The 17,736-nt window shown below is 35.5% G+C and overlaps 1 protein-coding gene across 1 annotated transcript; it reads right to left on the minus strand.

The window, feature by feature from the left end:
• Positions 1-14,631: 14,631 nt before the first annotated feature.
• On the minus strand, positions 14,632-17,489 carry LOC111781094 (10 kDa chaperonin, mitochondrial). Its single transcript, XM_023661523.2, has 3 exons — positions 17,299-17,489; positions 16,404-16,543; positions 14,632-14,881 (listed from the first exon to the last, which is right to left on the minus strand). The coding sequence occupies exons 1-3, from the start codon at positions 17,401-17,403 to the stop codon at positions 14,833-14,835; spliced, it is 294 nt and encodes a 97-aa protein (XP_023517291.1). The 5' UTR covers positions 17,404-17,489; the 3' UTR covers positions 14,632-14,832.
• Positions 17,490-17,736: the final 247 nt, after the last annotated feature.

Genomic DNA, 17,736 nt, shown 5'->3' on the forward strand with positions numbered 1-17,736 from the left:
TTTAATTTAATATTTTCATTAAAGCTTTAAATTCTATGTATAATAAAGTATTTATCTTTTAATTAAGCAATTATTTGTGTGTTACAATCATGTTAGAGAATTAGGAGAGACAAGAACAAAACATTATATACCCCATCAAATAACTATGTTTCTATAAGTGGCAGACCTATATTATGGACTTTGTGTATATATATATATATTATGATTTACGAATGCAAAGAGTGTAGTAAGGCTTACACGCTATGTGTATGTATCGGATAACTAACCATCAATAGTCACTAAAGAGTGATTGCTGAACATGGTATTTGATGAGTAGATTACATGCGGTGTGTTTCGAAACCACCAAGGTCTTTTGATTTTGATTGATTATTGTATAATAGTTTGCATATCTAACCTCAATGGGGTGCCTTACAGAATATGTTAATACTCGCACTGTTTTTAAAATAAATTTTAGGTAAGGGCAAGATTGGAGCACGAGAGTGACAAAGAGAGTGGAGAAGCTAGTCATGGGGTAACTCCAAAATCTTTATGTTTTCTCTATTTAAGATGTTTCACGTACGGTTTAATTGTGTGACACTTCGTCTCGCCCTTGTATAAGTCAACCAACTCAAACTCGAATTGTTGGTTGCACAATGGTTCAATTTCGAAACGTCCACACTTATTCTTGGAAAACATTTTGAAAAATTAGTTGAGCGAAAGTTATTAGTGTTTTGACCTAATCGTTAAAACATTTTGAGGATTTGAAAAACTTACTATGATCTTCCTCTATGAGTTTCTTTTGGATTTTGAGTAGACCAACTTTTCATGGAGGGTTTCTTACATTAACCTCGACCTCGACCTCTTAGCCTTGGCCTTAGCTTGTCGCTTTCACTTTTTCTCGATCGGACTTTGTAACTTTGATCTTATTTCTTCATCTTTTCAAGACTTTGTAGTCATATTGTTAGTACCTTGTCGACAACTCTTCTGGCTTAAATCTTCTCGGGAGGGGCTTGATTGCCCAATCATGCCAGGATCCGAACTAGGTATTAGTTCATTGTCTTGAGCTTCACAATCTCTCCCTAGCCGATCTTGTTGAGTAGAAGGTGTTAGGAATCACGACTCTCCACAATGGTATGATATTGTCCACTTTGAGCATAAGCTCTCATGGCTTTACTTTAGGCTTCCCCAAAAGGCCTCATACCAATGGAGATAGTATTCCTCACTTATAAACCCATGATCTTCCACTAAATTAATCAATATGAGACTCACTCCCAATAATCCTCAACAGAAGGTCGAAGAGGTGTAACTTCCTACATCCTTCATAGGTGACAATTCTCATATAAATCATCTCCATTTTCACTTCAATTCGTAGACTTTCAAGCATTTTTTTCTTTCCCGCATATGATGCTAACTTTTTCCTATCAAAATTTGGACAGGATAAAATACTTGACCATCATATGACAACAACGAATCTTCATATGAATGTGGTGTGTCAACAAGTTTCAATGTATAAGTTAGTTCAGAGTTAAGATAAGAAAATCGAGATTAGGCTAGACCAAAATGACTCAGAATAGGGGACATTGGTAGCAAGCCTCATATAAAATCAACCAAGAAACTTGGATTTCGATGTTTAGCTCGTTTTACAAATTTATAACCTCATTTAGCGTTTAAGATAAGAAACTAAAAATAAACTACCATTTAAGATATGTAAGAGAGGAAATGATGGAAGGTTTGGTTTAAAAGTCATTGATTTGTTTGATTAATGAATAAAGTATGGTTTTGGTTTAAATTAAATGTTAGTGGGGAAGTCTTAGTAGGTGAGAATTGGAACTACTTATTGTCCCTAATCATTAGATTTCTAACATTTGGGGTTTATTTAATTTTTATCCATCATTATGCCCAACAACATCATGCCCCACCAAAGTTCTCATAAAATATTGGATTAATTCACATAAATATTGATTTAAGAATGATTAAGAATGATGGGTTTTTGAGTAAAAATTAAAATCCAAAAATTATGAACCCTAAATTCCAATTCTATGTTGTACAAATATACATAATCCAAGTGACACCTCCTATACTCTTCAAAGCGATAATGGAAGGTGAAAGAGATTGCATTGTTGGTGGAGATTCCAATCTCTCTCCCTTAAAAAAGGTCCTTACGATTCCTTCGTTCAATCACGATCTTATTAAAATCTTCCAAGAAACAGCTCTTCAATGCATTACCCATTTTATTGGTGTCATATACACACTACTCCACATTACCTAGCTTATTAATATATAGTTGAACCGAACAATTGGGTTGACCCTCACATTCATAGATGATAACCAGAGTGATCCCGTAAGAGTGGTTTAGTAATCTTTTTCATCAGGGTGTTAAAGTAGATTTCTAATATTGAAATTCACTTATATAAATACTTAACCGTAAATTGATGATGGATAGAGATGTTCATATGACTTGATAACCTGACCAATCCAGACTATTCAACCCAAAACGTTTGTGTCAAAAAAAAAATTCGATTTAGGTTGGGTTGAATTTTAGGAAAACTGAAAAATTCGTTTTGATTTTTGGGTTGATGTTTTCTTGGTCTTATTTAACCCAATCCAACCCTACGTTACTTTTGAAAAAATTAAGAATATTTAACGTTTGTGACTGATAAATGTTTGATATTTGAACTTTATGAGATTTTAGTTATTAACATAACATCTACAGTAAAGAAGTAGGGTTGAACAACCCGACAAGCTAGCTCAACCCAACTCAAAAGTAGATGGTTAGGTTGGATTGTGAACTCTATTCAAGTTATTCGGGATTCGAAATTTCTGATTTGTGATTTTTTTTTTTAACCTAATACAATCTAACCCGATAAGAACGTAATGATGAGAGTAAGAGTTGGAATATAGGAATCTTTCAACAAATTTTCTCTCTCTATTTGATGGCCTTGAAAACAAAAATGGAAGATGGAGATGGTTTTATTTTATTTTGTTCCCAATATCATCTCTATCTTTAGGGAAGTGAAATGGGTTCTTTTTAAGCTTGTGGAAAAGACATGGGGAAATAGGGGTTTTCAACAATGTTCAAAGTAGGTAGCAATGGCACATGGTAGGGTCCTCAAAAGGACATAATAAAAAGAAAATCCTTCCTTAGGCCCTATCTCTTTTTCAAACTATCCCATGGAACCTCAACATTTTACCCCCAAACCCTAATTTTTCCCCTTACCCTCCCTATGCTATGTGTACTAAAGTTGCTATCGAGAATGTACCTTTTGACGTTTTCTTATTTACGTTTTGTAACAGTCCAAACCTACCGCTAACAGACATATTGTCCTTTTTAAAACGCATCTGTTAGGGGGCTTCCCCTCAAAGTTCTTAAAATGCATATGCTTGGGAGCGGTTTCTATATTCTTTTAAAGAATATTTCGTTCTCTTCCCCAACCGACGTGGGATCTCACAATCCACCCCCCCTTTAGGGCCTAACGTCCTTGCTGGCACTCGTTCCCTTCTCCAATTGATGTGAGATCCCCAAATCCACCCCCTTTTGGGGTCCAGTGTCCTTGTTGGCACATCGCCTGGTGTCCAACTCTGATACCATTTGCATCACCTACATGGGCCACCAATTGTGAGATCCCACATCGGTTGGGGAGGAGAACGAAACATTCTTTATATGGGTGTGAAAATCTCCCCCTAGCAGATACGTTTTAAAAACCTTGAAAGGAAGCCCGAAAGGGAAAGCCTAAAGAGGACAATATCTACTAATCGTGGGCTTAGGACGTTACAAAATTGGCGTCATATGTTTTAGGGACTCGAGTGAATATTCAAACTTTTGATTAATGTATTTATAAACTCGACTTTCTATTTGAAAATCGTCTATTATTTAAAATGAACGGTCTTAAGCTAGTTCACTTATGAAACTTCAGTAATATAACTTAAGTTTGTACACGTGTAAACTAAGCGTTTTACTACATAAAGATGACCAAAACAACATAGTTTATATCTTCTTATACAAACATTAATGATATAAAGTAATCTTCCAATTATAACTACAAACATGAATGATTAAGACCTCAACTTTTCTATCTATATGTCGACGACAATATATTATATCAAAATCTAATAAAAAGAGACGTATGACCCAATCGAATAAAAACTAATGAACATTGAAGCGACGTATCACCCGATCGAATCAAAATTAGTGAAATATGGAAGACGAATGTTTTTTTTTTCCTAATATTAATGATATCAAAATAAAAGAAGGAGGAGGAAGCACACAATGTGATGTATATTCCAAAGTTTGCCAAAAAGTACACCAAACATATTGCATGCATATTGTTGCTTAGAATGTGACATTTTTGGTGCCAAACTTTGAAAGAGACACACCAAACATGTAGCTTGTTTTTCAAGGGAAAATCCCTTTCATTTCTTTAATTTGTTGGGTGTCAATGTTGGAGTTATTAAATTTGCATTATGTTAATGAATTATTACTCGTGGTCCGAAAATAATAATTTAGTATCTAAACTTTAGTTTATAACAATTTAATCTTTTCTTTCAATAATTTTAGATACATTAAGATCTATAAACTAATTAGAGACCAAATGTGTTTGTAAATTATAAAATCGAAGATCGACACTTAATTTTGATGGAGTTTTACATGGTAAGAAATGAACTGTTATTAAAGCATAATGTGACACCCGAGTAAATGAGGGGTAGATGGAAGACTTAAGAGAATTGAAAATTATTACTTATACCAACCCAGTGTACTTTTCTTTTTTGTGGTTCAATCATGAGAAGTCTATAGTTTAGGGCGTACTTCGACAAATTCTACGTTGGGTTGGGTGAGCTCTTAATAATTTTTTTAGGAAGCATGTGAGTAAGAACAAAGTATGTTGCAAAGATCTATGTTGATTTATGAAGATAGTCATCACTATTGGAAGCGAGAAGAATGTAACTTGACCATATTACAGGAGATGCACAAGAATGTCGAGGTCATTAGGTGTCGAATCCGAATTTCAAATCCTAGAATTAGGTGGAGCATTATGCTTAAATTGTTTTATACTAAAATTTAGAAGCTAACGGGTTAAAAGGACTAAATTGTCATTTTCATCAAAATTCGACTAGGATTTTTTTTATGGCTAAATCTTTTTATTTCAGTTAAAGAAAGTTAACTCATGTTATAGGAAATCTTGTGGCCGCCGCTCATCTCCGCCCTTAGTCGGAACTGATTTGATCACCGGCCGCCTATGATTCAAGAAATCTTGTGCCCTCCGCCACTCGCCAAAGCTTGTTGGAGTTAAAAGAGTAGCCGCCAGATCTCTACTCCAATTGGGCTCAACCACCGCCTCTGTCTTCGATTTGGGCCACAACGCCGTCGGAAAGGTCTTACCACAAGGGCACGGTACTGGTAAAGAAAGTGACCGGTTCTGTCAGATCGATTTGACCGGTTCACATGGACAGTGTTTTATTGTCTTCCGTACCAACTTATTATTCTCTAATTACTATATCCCAATTAGAGAGAGGTGTGGAACCTTCTTTCTAATAGACGCGTTCTAAATCTGTGAGACTGACGAAATACGTAACCGGCCAAAGCGAACAATATCTGTACGCTGGCCCCCTAATAGACGCATTTTAAAAACCTGAAAGGAAATTCGGAAAGAAAAGTTCAAAGATAACAATATATGCTAGGAGTGAGCTTGAACTGTTTCAATAGATGTGAAACTCTTATAAATATTTTAAATATAAATCAACTAGAATAATTTTAGATGTTTTGACGAATCTGAAATTTCGTTTATTATATTGTGTTTGTAACAGCTTAAGCCCGCCGTTAGCAATATTATCTGCTTTAATCCGTTATATATCGCCGTCGGCTTCATAATTTTAAAATTACTATTAGATTGGCAACATGCTTAGCTCTTGTTTAAATTTTTTTAATACTTTAATTATTTAAAACTATATTATCAATATACGCATACTAAAGAAATGAATAATAATTAAGTAGTAATTGATAAATGTCTCTGCTCGAACCTTCAGTAAAAAAAAAAAGAGAAGGGAAACTTGGGATGAAGTCCAAGTTCTCCGTCAATATATGGGACACACCCGACATACCTCTTGTCCATCCAATCCTGGTCTAGATCGATCGAGTTCTCTTTTGATCTAATTAGAAAAAGAGTTAACAAAAACGTGTAAGAGGATCATATAAATACTTTTCTTTAAACTTGAAGAAGGTATTTTTTTTTGTGATTACTAAAATTCTTCCTAGCTAATAAGCATCCGAGCCTGTAAAAAGCACTACACTAGTGAGCATGTTTCTCTTGTTTTTGTAAGTCATTCATTGAAGAAATCTTAAGGTTGTTGTCACGTGAAGGTCAAATGTGTTACCCTTTTCGAGTTTTGTCAACAATAGTTTGACGCCATTTGTGGAGAAGAAAATGGTTGCTAGAAAGATCAACATGTCATATCTGAATTAAGATGAGAATGATTTAGAAGAGGATCGTCACTTATAAAGAATGTTGGATGTTACATTGTCATGACATCCTACTCAACCAGGCTAACTAGATGAAAAAATAGAGGCGCTCAAAAAAACAGAAGTAACTTGAATCTTATTTTTTCTTGGGTGCTAGTGGACGTAGGTCTAACTTTAGTAGATTAGAGTACAGAAGATCTACCGTAGAGGTGAAATAGGGCGTAATAGGTAGACTTTAGGGTAGGGTTGGACCCATGGAAAAGAGGGTCTTAAAAGTTAGCCCATCCCAAGTTGTATTACAATAATATGGGAAGGGACCCAAGATTTACAAGACTATAGTGACCAATTAATAGCCTTCTCCATTACCCTCTGGGTGCCTGTTTTTGTTAGGTTCTTGCTGACTTTTGGGTTCAAAATTAATGCTAATAATAAAGGGCAAATATTTGAAAAAGCTGTTTTTTTTTTTTTAATTAATTAATTAATTAATATAGTGGTTGGAATCGAAAGTGTTATTCTACCGTTCAAGTCCACCACCCGCAGATATTATCCTTTTTGGGTTTTCTTTTTCGTACTTTTCTTCAGGTTTTAAAAACGTGTTTGCTAGAGAGAGGTTTCCACACCCTTATGAACGGTGTTTTGTTCTCCTCCCCAACCGATGTGGAATCTCACAATCCACCCCCTTTCAGAGTCCAACATCCTCACTGACACATCGTTCCTTTCTCCAATCGATGTGGGACCCTCACCAAATTCATCCTCCTTTGGGGCCAGCGTCCTTGTTGGCCCTACGTCCTTACTGACACACCGCCTCGTGTCTACCCCCCTTGTTGTACTAGGCGTTTGGCTTTCATTATTGATATTATTTTTGGGGTGGGGTCCGTGCAAGTTCCTTTAAATTTGAAGGTAAGTCCGATTGTTGGTGTGAATACTACTTCTTTCTTATTGCAGTCTATGCTGACAAAATTTTTGGCTAGCCAGTTCATTCCTAATATGACATCGAAATCCGTCATATCTACTACTTTCAAGTCTACTTGGATGGTTCGTCCAGCTATTACTACTTGTCCGTCCATTACTCTATTTTTATTAACTTATAAGATCCCACATCGGTTGAGGAGGAGAACGAAACACCGTTTATAAGGGTGTGGAAACCTCTCCCTAGCAGACGCGTTTTAGAAATCTTGAGGGGAAGCCCGAAAAGAAAAAACCGAAAGAGGACAATATCTATTAGCGATTGACTTGGACAGTTACATCCTTACAATTAATATCACGTTTAAAAAAATATCCCTATGGTTTAAAAAAATTTATTGTAATAAAACTAATTTTCAAATATTAGTATTTTCTAAAATGGAATTTTTAATATTGCATGTTTTTGAGAAATAGTAATCACTATTTGGCTTGGATGTATGATAGTGAATACCTAGATTTTAATTAACTATAGTGATAGCAATAATTAGTTAACCTAAATGTTGATTAAATATGGTATTTATTTTATATGATAATAGATAATTAATTTGTATGGTTAATGATTGACCTATAAAAATTAATATCAACATCACTAAATTTGATTAGGGAATTTAAACCTACCCTCTAAAATAAAACACATAGTTGATAGTACATAAAATAAATGTGGAAACATGCTAACATTAACTACATAGCTCAATAAGATATGACTTGTCACATGCCTCGTATGTCATTATAACATTCTAAAACATATATTTAGTGATAAAAAAATATTTTTATTTTGGATCAAACTTTGAGGAAGATGTATAAGGTAAGGTGGAAAATGTGAAAACTTAGCCTCCATGGTTTAGAAAACTTACAAATCCAACACACCAAAAGGACACCTCTCCAATTTGGCCACTTCGAGGCCCGAGGAGGCCAGATCGTTACACCTCGCCAATAGGAGCCTGGCATGGGGTAAAAGTGATTGATTAGTTGATTGAAATCGGTTGGGTCTCACAATCGTACTCTTGTGGTAGTGGGATAACGATTGTGCGATACTTATTCTAAACCAACAAACAAGTCAGTCGTGAGAAATTCGGAAGTTGCAGGCAATGTCGATGTATGTTCATGTCTCGAGTCACGTTTGTAAGAAATGTTTTAGAAAATGTGAACAATGAAGTACACTTGAAAACGATTTGAAAGAATTGAGGAAAACAACGTTATATGACTATAAACAATTAAAGGAACGCCACAGATTAAATAGCATATAACCTAGGGTAGGAAGAATTGACAAATAGTCATGTCCCCTATAATACATTTTCGGGCATTTTAACTTTAACAGGTGTAGACATGAATTTTGTGAACAGTCATATACCCCGTATTGACACAACATGAAATATTAACGACCTATTCTAGATGAAAGCATGTAAAACAAGTTTGGAACGAAATCCGGTCATGGACAACACGTTCTGGACAAGTATGACTGAGACATCTAACATGCGGCCATAGACAACACGCTTTGAACAAGCATGACCATGACATCCTCCCCCACTCAATTGGTTGACGTCTCTGTCAACCGACTCTTCACAAACTCAGTGATGTAGGTTGAGACTGACTTTAGGTCTCTTGACGCGCTTCTAGCCAGCATTGAGGGATTTCCTCCAATCTTCAAGAAACGGTTGAAAACCACATCTTGGTTTGTTGACTTTTGGCGTCTTCTTTGTCAGTGTTGCCTCTCTTTGCTTGATGTCTTCTTGGTTGACAAAGTAACGTTTCATGTTACTAACGTGGATAACAGGGCTAGTCCACATCCATGAGAGCAATTTGATCCTATATGATGTCTTCCCAATTTTGTGGATAATTCTGACTGGTCCATAGCATTTTCACACCAGTCTTTAACTCTTGTTACTTTGATCTCGGAGTTGATCTAAACTCAACTTGATCAGAACTCTCTCTCCGTCTTGAAACTGTTGTGGTCGACGCTTTTGATGGGCATTTCTCTTTATTCGTCTGGATGGTACTTCTGCGTGAGCATGTGTTGTTTCAAAGGTTTGTCTCTATGTTCCTTCTTCGGTGGAGGTTTTGGCTTGGTGTTTCTCCCCAGCCCTTGGGTGACCACTAACAGCAAGCTTCATGGGTTTAATGGACCCGACTGTTAACAAGTCATTTAGTTGCTTGTAGAATTCAGCTAGCACGAGTTGAGTCGTATGACATTCATTTGTGGCAGGCGATCTCGCCCTTGATTTAACATCAATCTCATTATTTATCTGCCCAAATGGAGATAAATACTTTGTCTCACTTCCTTATCTCACATCACGATGTTTTCTGAACTGACCGTCAGGCTTGTGTTGGGGTTGGCTCGCTTGAGATTCCTCTTCAAATACAATAATGGTAGCAAGCTTAAGTTTCATCATGGCTTAGATTCTTTCTCAATTATAGTGTTGACATCATTTTTACCCCTCCTAGTCGACGAGTATTTGTTTTGATAATCGTCGGGTTGGAACCCGTTATTACTAAGCTCTTTGCTAAGGGCATGAAAATTACTTTGTGTTCTAGTAGGAAATCCATCCCTAACACGATGACAAAGTCGTCCATCTTGACTATCACAAAGTTGGTTCGTCCAGTCCAAGTACCAAGCTTGATGAGAGATCTCTTCGCAACTCCTAAGATGTGAAAGCTACTGAATTTACGACATTCATCTTTCTTGCGTCTTGATGCTAAAGGATATTTAAGCGTTTTGCTTTGGTCTCCGTCATGAATTTGTGGGTGGCTCCAAAGTTGATAATAGTGTTTGTGGCCACTCTATGATTAACCTAGGCCTCGACATACATAAGATCAGGTTGATTGGCTCTTCTATCTCTTCTGGAAAGCAGGCAAGTAATTTAGTCATCCCGCGAAGGTGTCCAACATTTTCAACTAATGGTCTTTTGTTTCTACCGTCTCATATTCAACTTCTAAATCTTTTAGAGTTTTGCTTGGAAGGCGTATAGTGGCGCCTTCTGTGAGCATTTGAATACTTGATGAGCCCCTTGCATATGAAGCAAGATAGGGTGTCTTCACTTTGACTTTGACTGTTCTAGCTATGAGGTCTCCGCCGTGGATTTGTCCCTCTCTATTGAGAGAGGATTTGTATTCCTCCTCTCAGCCTTCGAGTCTGTCACTTCCCACACCTCTGAAGTTTGGTCGGTAATTCTCTTCTTCACCACTTGTAGAGGCGTGGTTCTGCTCTATCTCTTGGGATTCATTGATACTAAGATCAAACAATCATTCAACAGTAGACCAAGCTGTAGAAAGGTTTTGAACTCTTTGTTTGTAGAGCTTTATTTTCACCCACGACTCCAGCCCCTCAATAAAACTACAGACCTTGCGTGTCTTGGACATATCACGAATATCTAACATAAGTCCAGAAAACTGCTTAACGTAGTCTCTGATACTACTCGTATGACTCAACTCTCTTAACTTTCTTTTTACAATTATCTCGACATTCTCCGGGAAGACAAAAAAAAAAAAAAAAAACACCTTTAAACTTTTTTAAAAAATTCAAAAAAAATACATTTTCGTTTTACACGAGTTTATATAAAATACTCATAAACTTTTAAAAATAACAATAAAAAGTTTGGAGATAATTTACAGGGTGTCAATAATCCATTTTGGTCTACTTTTATTATAACGGTGGAGAGTGTTATACTTTTAAAATTTGATTGTACTAATGGAAAAAGTATTTTTGAATTAAAAAAAAAAAGTTTTACGGACGTTTAGAGATTTTTTAAAACCTTATATTTAATAATAACGACAATGTTTTACCTAGTCATGTAGCATTGATTTGATGAGAACCATTGAACTCCTACGAAGAAAAGCTGGTTACGTTTTTAGTATACTCTTTACTTTTGTACCAACACTATAAAATAAACAAGAAGCTATCTTTTGAACTATTTGAAGGTAAGATTCTTAGAAGTATGCATTATTTAAACACTAAAACAAGTAATACAATCACGGATTGAAGAAGAAAATAAAGTGAAAAAGATTCCAAAAGCTTTCCAAATTGACAAAGTGGGCAATGTGTGGTTTAAAAAGTAGCCACAAATTATGACCTCTCCCAAACTAAACATCATGTTCGTTTAAAGTCTATAACGTTAGGCTAGATGCCTTGTTTTCGAGGCTCTTTTTTCGAGAAAATATCACTATTATTGTCTTGTTTTGAATGCCCTTTGATTTATTATTTTATTTATCAGACCTCCTCGTATAAATAGTTTAATATCAATATAATAATTTTTTTCTAAATAAATAAATGAGTTTAAGGTTTTTTTTAGATCAACTAATCTAAACATTACTAAACTTCCATAGGTTATTATTATTATTTTTAATATCAACTTAGTGACTAAAATTGTAATGTTCTCAATGGAAATAATGAAAAGAACTAAAAGAATATAATTTTTTGGGCTTACATCACCTGAGTATCTATAGAGAGCCCAGTTGATCTCTTTTTAGCCCATCTTTAAATTGGCAAAATAGTTAATAATTAAATAAAATAGATAACTATATTGAACTTTTTATACCCAATAATTTCATTTTCGTAAGGATTAAAATAATAAAATAAAATTTGCGCGGTGACCGGTAAAGACAAATCGAAGCTCACCTCTCGTTTTAAGACACCCAATGAGCCACGAATAATTCTCAAACATTCTCCATGCACAACTACTCGTCATAAGCTCACATGCAAGAAAAGGAAAGGTGAAATATAGAAAGAAAACGACGGAATACGAATGGTTCACCCCGTCGGACATAAACGCTGGTGAGATGAAAATCCCCTTCCTTCAAATGTATAAAGGTAGTGCAACGCCATGGAAGAGAGGACTAACAAGCCATAGATCACCTTGATGCACACGAGCGATTACCACCAAAATGGTGTCGTAGCTTTGCCTGCCAAGCGGATGAACAGATTTCTGGTACAACTCTCTGTGCTCAGGTTTCAAGATACGTTAGGGAACTTAAACATTATGGTGTGGTATATGTGTGACATAAATGATATGATATGATTGACATGCAAAATGACGAACTAGCATGAAATACAACCCCGATTTATGCAGGAAAGATATGAGAAATGATATGATGATATGTACGAAACGCTAGCGGAGTTGTATTAAATGATAATGAAAATGGAATAATGTTGGGACCTCATGCATTGAGGGATACCTCTTATCCTTCACGATAGTACGGACGCGTACGTTACGAGACAGAAAATTGTATGTGTTTGCATTTAACCCCAATCCGAGTAGTCATGGCGGACTATAAGAGAATTTTTGAAAATCTAATTAGAGCCTATGGGCAATATCTTCCCTTCAAACCAGTCCCAGTCTCGGACTCAAAGGAGTAGTTTTCTTGAGAACCACGAAAGCTAAAGAGGTTAGGAACAAGGGTAGTCGAAGGAAGTTTTTATCGAGTTTGTTTTTTTATAAATTTGGGGGAAACTCTAGATTCTTCATCCACAATCCATAAAACTTCAATCAAAGGACACCATTAGCTACATGGCAAGAAGAGGAGAAGGTTTCATGAAGAAATTATGAGTCGAAGAGACGTGTATTGTTCTGCTTAATAAGAAATGATTATGTGTGAAAACAGGTAAGAGATTCGAGAAATTTAAACTCAAAATTAGCAGCCCATACATGAATTCATCATTTCAAAACTATTTCTTAAGTTTAAGGGGAAAAGGATAAAAGAGATTTCATGGAGGAATCCAGATCGAAAAATGTCCAATGTCCCAACCAATAAGAAATTTTTATATTTTTCTTTGACAAATAATATATTTTTTTTATGAACTTTGGCTATAGTCGAGAAAAAGGTAAATTTTTAGTTCTTAGTTCTTTCTTGCAACATGATCCTTAAGTTTCATAAAGGAATCGAGGGGAGGGGAGAAACACTCTATATGAAGCTGAGAAGGGCGAGTTTCAGAGGTATTGAGTCTGATAGTCGCGTCTTCTTCCCCTGTTTTAGAATGGTATGGGTGATAATTTTGGAAAATCTCTAAACCCTTTAGTTGCAACTAGAATTTTATAGAAGTGCTTAACTCTAAAGAGTTTTGCCGTTGGCATGCCTCCGGACACTTAATGACTCCGATTTAGACCAACCAAGTAAATGGACACTTAGACCAACCAAAGACATGTAATGACTTCGATTTAGGCCAACCAAGTAAGTGGTCTTACTATTGGCACGCCTTCGAACTTGGTTGGAAGACTTGAGTGATGCATGAAATGAATGACAAGTATGGCCCAATTATGTGTCATTTTGTAATGTTATGATATATTATTCTATATGTGATGTTGCCATGGTTATATGATGATATGAGTACTATGTGATGCATGTACTTCTGGTATGTTATGTCATGTATGTAAATATACCATGATGTCTGAGGCATCTTGGAGCTATGTATGATAATGTTGAAAGTGATGTCATGTATACGTATACATGTCTCATAGGAGAATTATGCTACAAAAAGAATGGGACTACTTTGTGTATCATAACCATGTACAATGTTTTTGAACTATGGAATCTCATGCATGTTATTTATCGCGAGCATAAGATACTTCCCCAATATATTTTGTATAGACACATACACCAAAATACGATGTGCTCTCCTTTCCATCTATTGGTTTCTGGTAGTATGAGCATGCGGCAGTCCATAGTCAAGCCTAGAAAGTATGCAAGCTCGCATAGTGGGTTCAACACGTGCATGAACTATGAGTAGAGAAATACTACACATTCATCCCTATCCCTAAAAGAAAGTAGAGTCTAAGGAACAGGTACAAAAAGATAAGTTCCACCATGAACCATAATTGCATGTGATTGCATTTCCCAACCTCAAGAGTGAAATTACAAATTTGATCCATGTCATTAAGAGACTTTTCCAGAGTTGAACTCTCTATCGATTACTCTCGGGGTTTATACTCTCCCTCGAGTGCAAACCTGGCATTGAGAGCAGTATTGGTTCAATAAGAGCTACCTACTCAACTATTCTTACTGTAATCAACTACCACTCAATCTCAAAACAAAACAAAACAAAACAAAACAAAAAACTAACCGATCAAACCAACTGCTCAGTCAATTTGGTGGGGCATTGATTGAATCAATTGAATGACATTTCACCTGATTCAGTGTTAATGTATTCGATCCATTAGACCAAATTTCAATCTGCCATATGCCGTGTTTTAAAATAACCATATTCTTCCTAGCACGATTATTTGACATTGATGTAAGGGTAGAGATAGCCTAATAATCACAATTTATTAGGACATGCCAAAAATACCCATCTGGCTCCAGTAAAAAGTTATGATTTTGTCCAATAACACGAAATGGATGTTGTTTTGAAGTCTCACTTGAATACAGACAACATAAACTAGCTCTCTATACCCAGAACATGTAGCTACTAAAGACTTAGAAAAACAATCCAACTTTCACATGATCAATCATTCGTGCAGTGTTCCTAGCAGATCTTCATCACGGTATAGATAGAACCTGTAATATTAGATAACCCAATTATTCATCAAGAACTAAATATAGAAAAGAAACAAGGGAAAGAGTTTAGTGAGCGAAATTGAAATAGTGAACAAGTAGAAAGAGAAGAGGCTAAGATGAAGAAAACTCTGACCGTAACCAACCATATGACATATGTCTAATGCAAGAATAAGAATGATATTCGCATGAACTAGCAACTTCATTTTGTTACAAGAAAACAACGAAGCAGGCAAGTATAACAACCACAAGCCAGATTCAGAACAACCCAAACCATAAACACAATAGAGAGAGATGGAGTTTAGGTACGACCCAATAGAAAACTCTTAACGAAATAAATTCTAAATATATGTCGAGTGTTTATTCAATTTAATCCCAATTGTAAAAAAGTTTCAAACAGTCTTTCAGGTACTAATAATTATCCATTATAAACTTCTTGTAAATGCATATAAAATGTGACTGACGGTATTGACATGATACTCAGTGAGTTGGCAAAGACTTGAGTAGGAATTAAGTCAGTCAGAAGAGAAAAGGCCATTTTTTTTCCAACTTTTTAGAATTTTGGAGAAGGAATTAAGACTCCTATAAGAAGGCTTAGTTTCTCTCACAAATTTCTGTCAGCGCTATAATGATTCGTCATATAAGCTTATTTAACAACATATCACATCCACTATCAAATTGAAAAATGTTAAAATGTTGAGGGATTAAAGAGAAACTCTCTTTAAACCAAAAATTAGGACTAACAGTCTAGAACTTTGACCTAAATAAGATCACACAGCAATCATGTCAACCTTTTAAAAGGCCCAAAATAATTTTATTCTACATCCCCAAGTAATATTAGTTGCTGAGCTTGCCTCTTCCTTCTCAATAGTAGCAGCATCGTGTTTTTGATCGACTTAAAATTAGAATTTAGAACATAGAAAAATGCATTATTATGTGTTTATCTCTGCCCATACCACAGTTCATCGAGACAATGTTTAGAGTTCCTACAATAAGGTAATTCCTATACCTGACTAGCCTATCTGAAAACAATTGTATAACCCAAATGCTGATGAGAACCATCAAAAACTAAGTTTCATGACCGAGCACCACCGACCTTAGTAATGTTAGAAACAGCCAATTATGCAGTACCAATAAATAGACAGGAGGCGTCACCACCATTACCAAAGACATTTCTTTTTAACAAATCAACGACAAACATGAATTGACCAAAGCATGGTAAAGTGATGAATATAAAATCATAACATTACAACTCCCTAACCCCTGTTCAAAAAATTCAAAAACATAATATTGAAATATTCAACTTTAAGTTCAGCAGCATGCAAGTTCAAGCACAACATAAGTTAAAATAAAAACTTAAGATAGCGATCATAGTAACTATTAAATCATAAGAAAGAATGGCTCAACTACCACTTGAGGGCATTTAAAGTTTCTGGGTTAAATTTAGGACCAAATTCTAGAGCAAACAACAAACCGGAAATTCTCATAAATGAAAAAAGCAATATAATAGAACGAGTATACATACTGCTTTTCTCCAAGCTTGACTTCAGTTCCTCCATATTCTGGTAGAAGGACGGTTTCACCTTCCTTTACAACAACAGGGATAATGTTTCCATCTCTGTCACGAGTCCCAGGACCAACAGAGATAACTTTTCCAGAGTTGAGCTAGATGAAGAACAAAAATCAGTTCAGACAGAAATCAATAAGTGAGCCACAAATTTTATGTTGCATAGCTGAACAACATAACAACTTTGCACATGCTGGTTTATATACAGAAGTTTTTCCAACTTTGTCCTTCAATACAAGGACTGTAAGATTTGATTAAATCAACATAAGCTAAAATCCACGCAATGATTGCCATTAACAAAATAACCAAATGATTTTGTATCTCAAAAAGCTTGATGGAAGGATGTATCCTAAACTCTTCAGCAAAGCTCATCCAACAACAACAAAACTGAAATAGATTTCAGTGTTAAGCATTTCGGTCTTCACGGATATTCACGATTTGAAAAGAAGAGAAAGGATATTATAAATCATATCATTGAACAGACTAACATTGAAATCCGGAGGAAATGAAAATTGTATATTCAACACTTGCACGACTTCTTTAAATAGGCAATAACAATGTCTAATATCGAAATTAGTTAGATAAACACCAAATGAGATCACAAATCGAATAGAACGAGAACAAACAAAAAAGTAACAGCAAATAGAACTAAACGAAAAATTATTATAAAAACACCCATCAACGAAAATGACTCTAGACAGAATCCGTTGTCGGAAATTACCAGAGGCTCGGTAAAAAACAACGAAATCAAAAGCAAAATTTCAAGCGCAATACGATTCTCCCACAGAAAACGACCCAGGAAACAAAAATTTCGGAGGAATTGAAATTGGGGAAAGATGTAAGGAAGATTCACCTTGCTGGACTTCTCAGGAAGCAAAATGCCGGAATTGGTTTTGGCAGGGGGAACAATCTTCTCGATCAGAACGCGATTCAGCAATGGAACTAATCGCTTCGCCATCTGAGGCAATCGGAGAAACTGAAACTCAGCCTAAACCCTAAGGACCAACGTGGAAGAGGATTCTGCAAATTGCGCAAAGTTTCTGCTATGGGCTAGGGTTTAAGGAGGGGTTTGGAAGCCTTTAGTGCTAAATTACGTAAATAGACATTAGCCTATCCTTATTTTTATATTCGTCGAGGGTATTTTCGTCAATTATCCGATCTCCCGTATGTTCTAGAAGGTACTCAATCTTCTTCTTCAAGTTATTTTTTTAGTCACAAATTCTTCTAATTTACAAATTGTAAAATAAATTAAAATAAAATAATCATTGAATTTAGGTTAATTTATAAAAAT

The sequence above is a fragment of the Cucurbita pepo genome, chromosome 19 (assembly GCF_057944985.1).
Source record: "Cucurbita pepo subsp. pepo isolate OVF chromosome 19, ASM5794498v1, whole genome shotgun sequence".
Lineage (NCBI taxonomy): Eukaryota > Viridiplantae > Streptophyta > Magnoliopsida > Cucurbitales > Cucurbitaceae > Cucurbita > Cucurbita pepo.

Coding starts and splice junctions, on each gene's coding strand:
- LOC111781094 (XM_023661523.2), bottom strand. CDS start 17,403: ATGGCGAAGCGATTAGTTCCATTGCTGAATCGCGTTCTGATCGAGAAG. Junction 16,544..17,298: donor TTCCTGAGAAGTCCAGCAAG/GTGAATCTTCCT, acceptor TTCTTCATCTAG/CTCAACTCTGGAAAAGTTAT. Junction 14,882..16,403: donor GTCAAGCTTGGAGAAAAGCA/GTATGTATACTC, acceptor CTAATATTACAG/GTTCTATCTATACCGTGATG.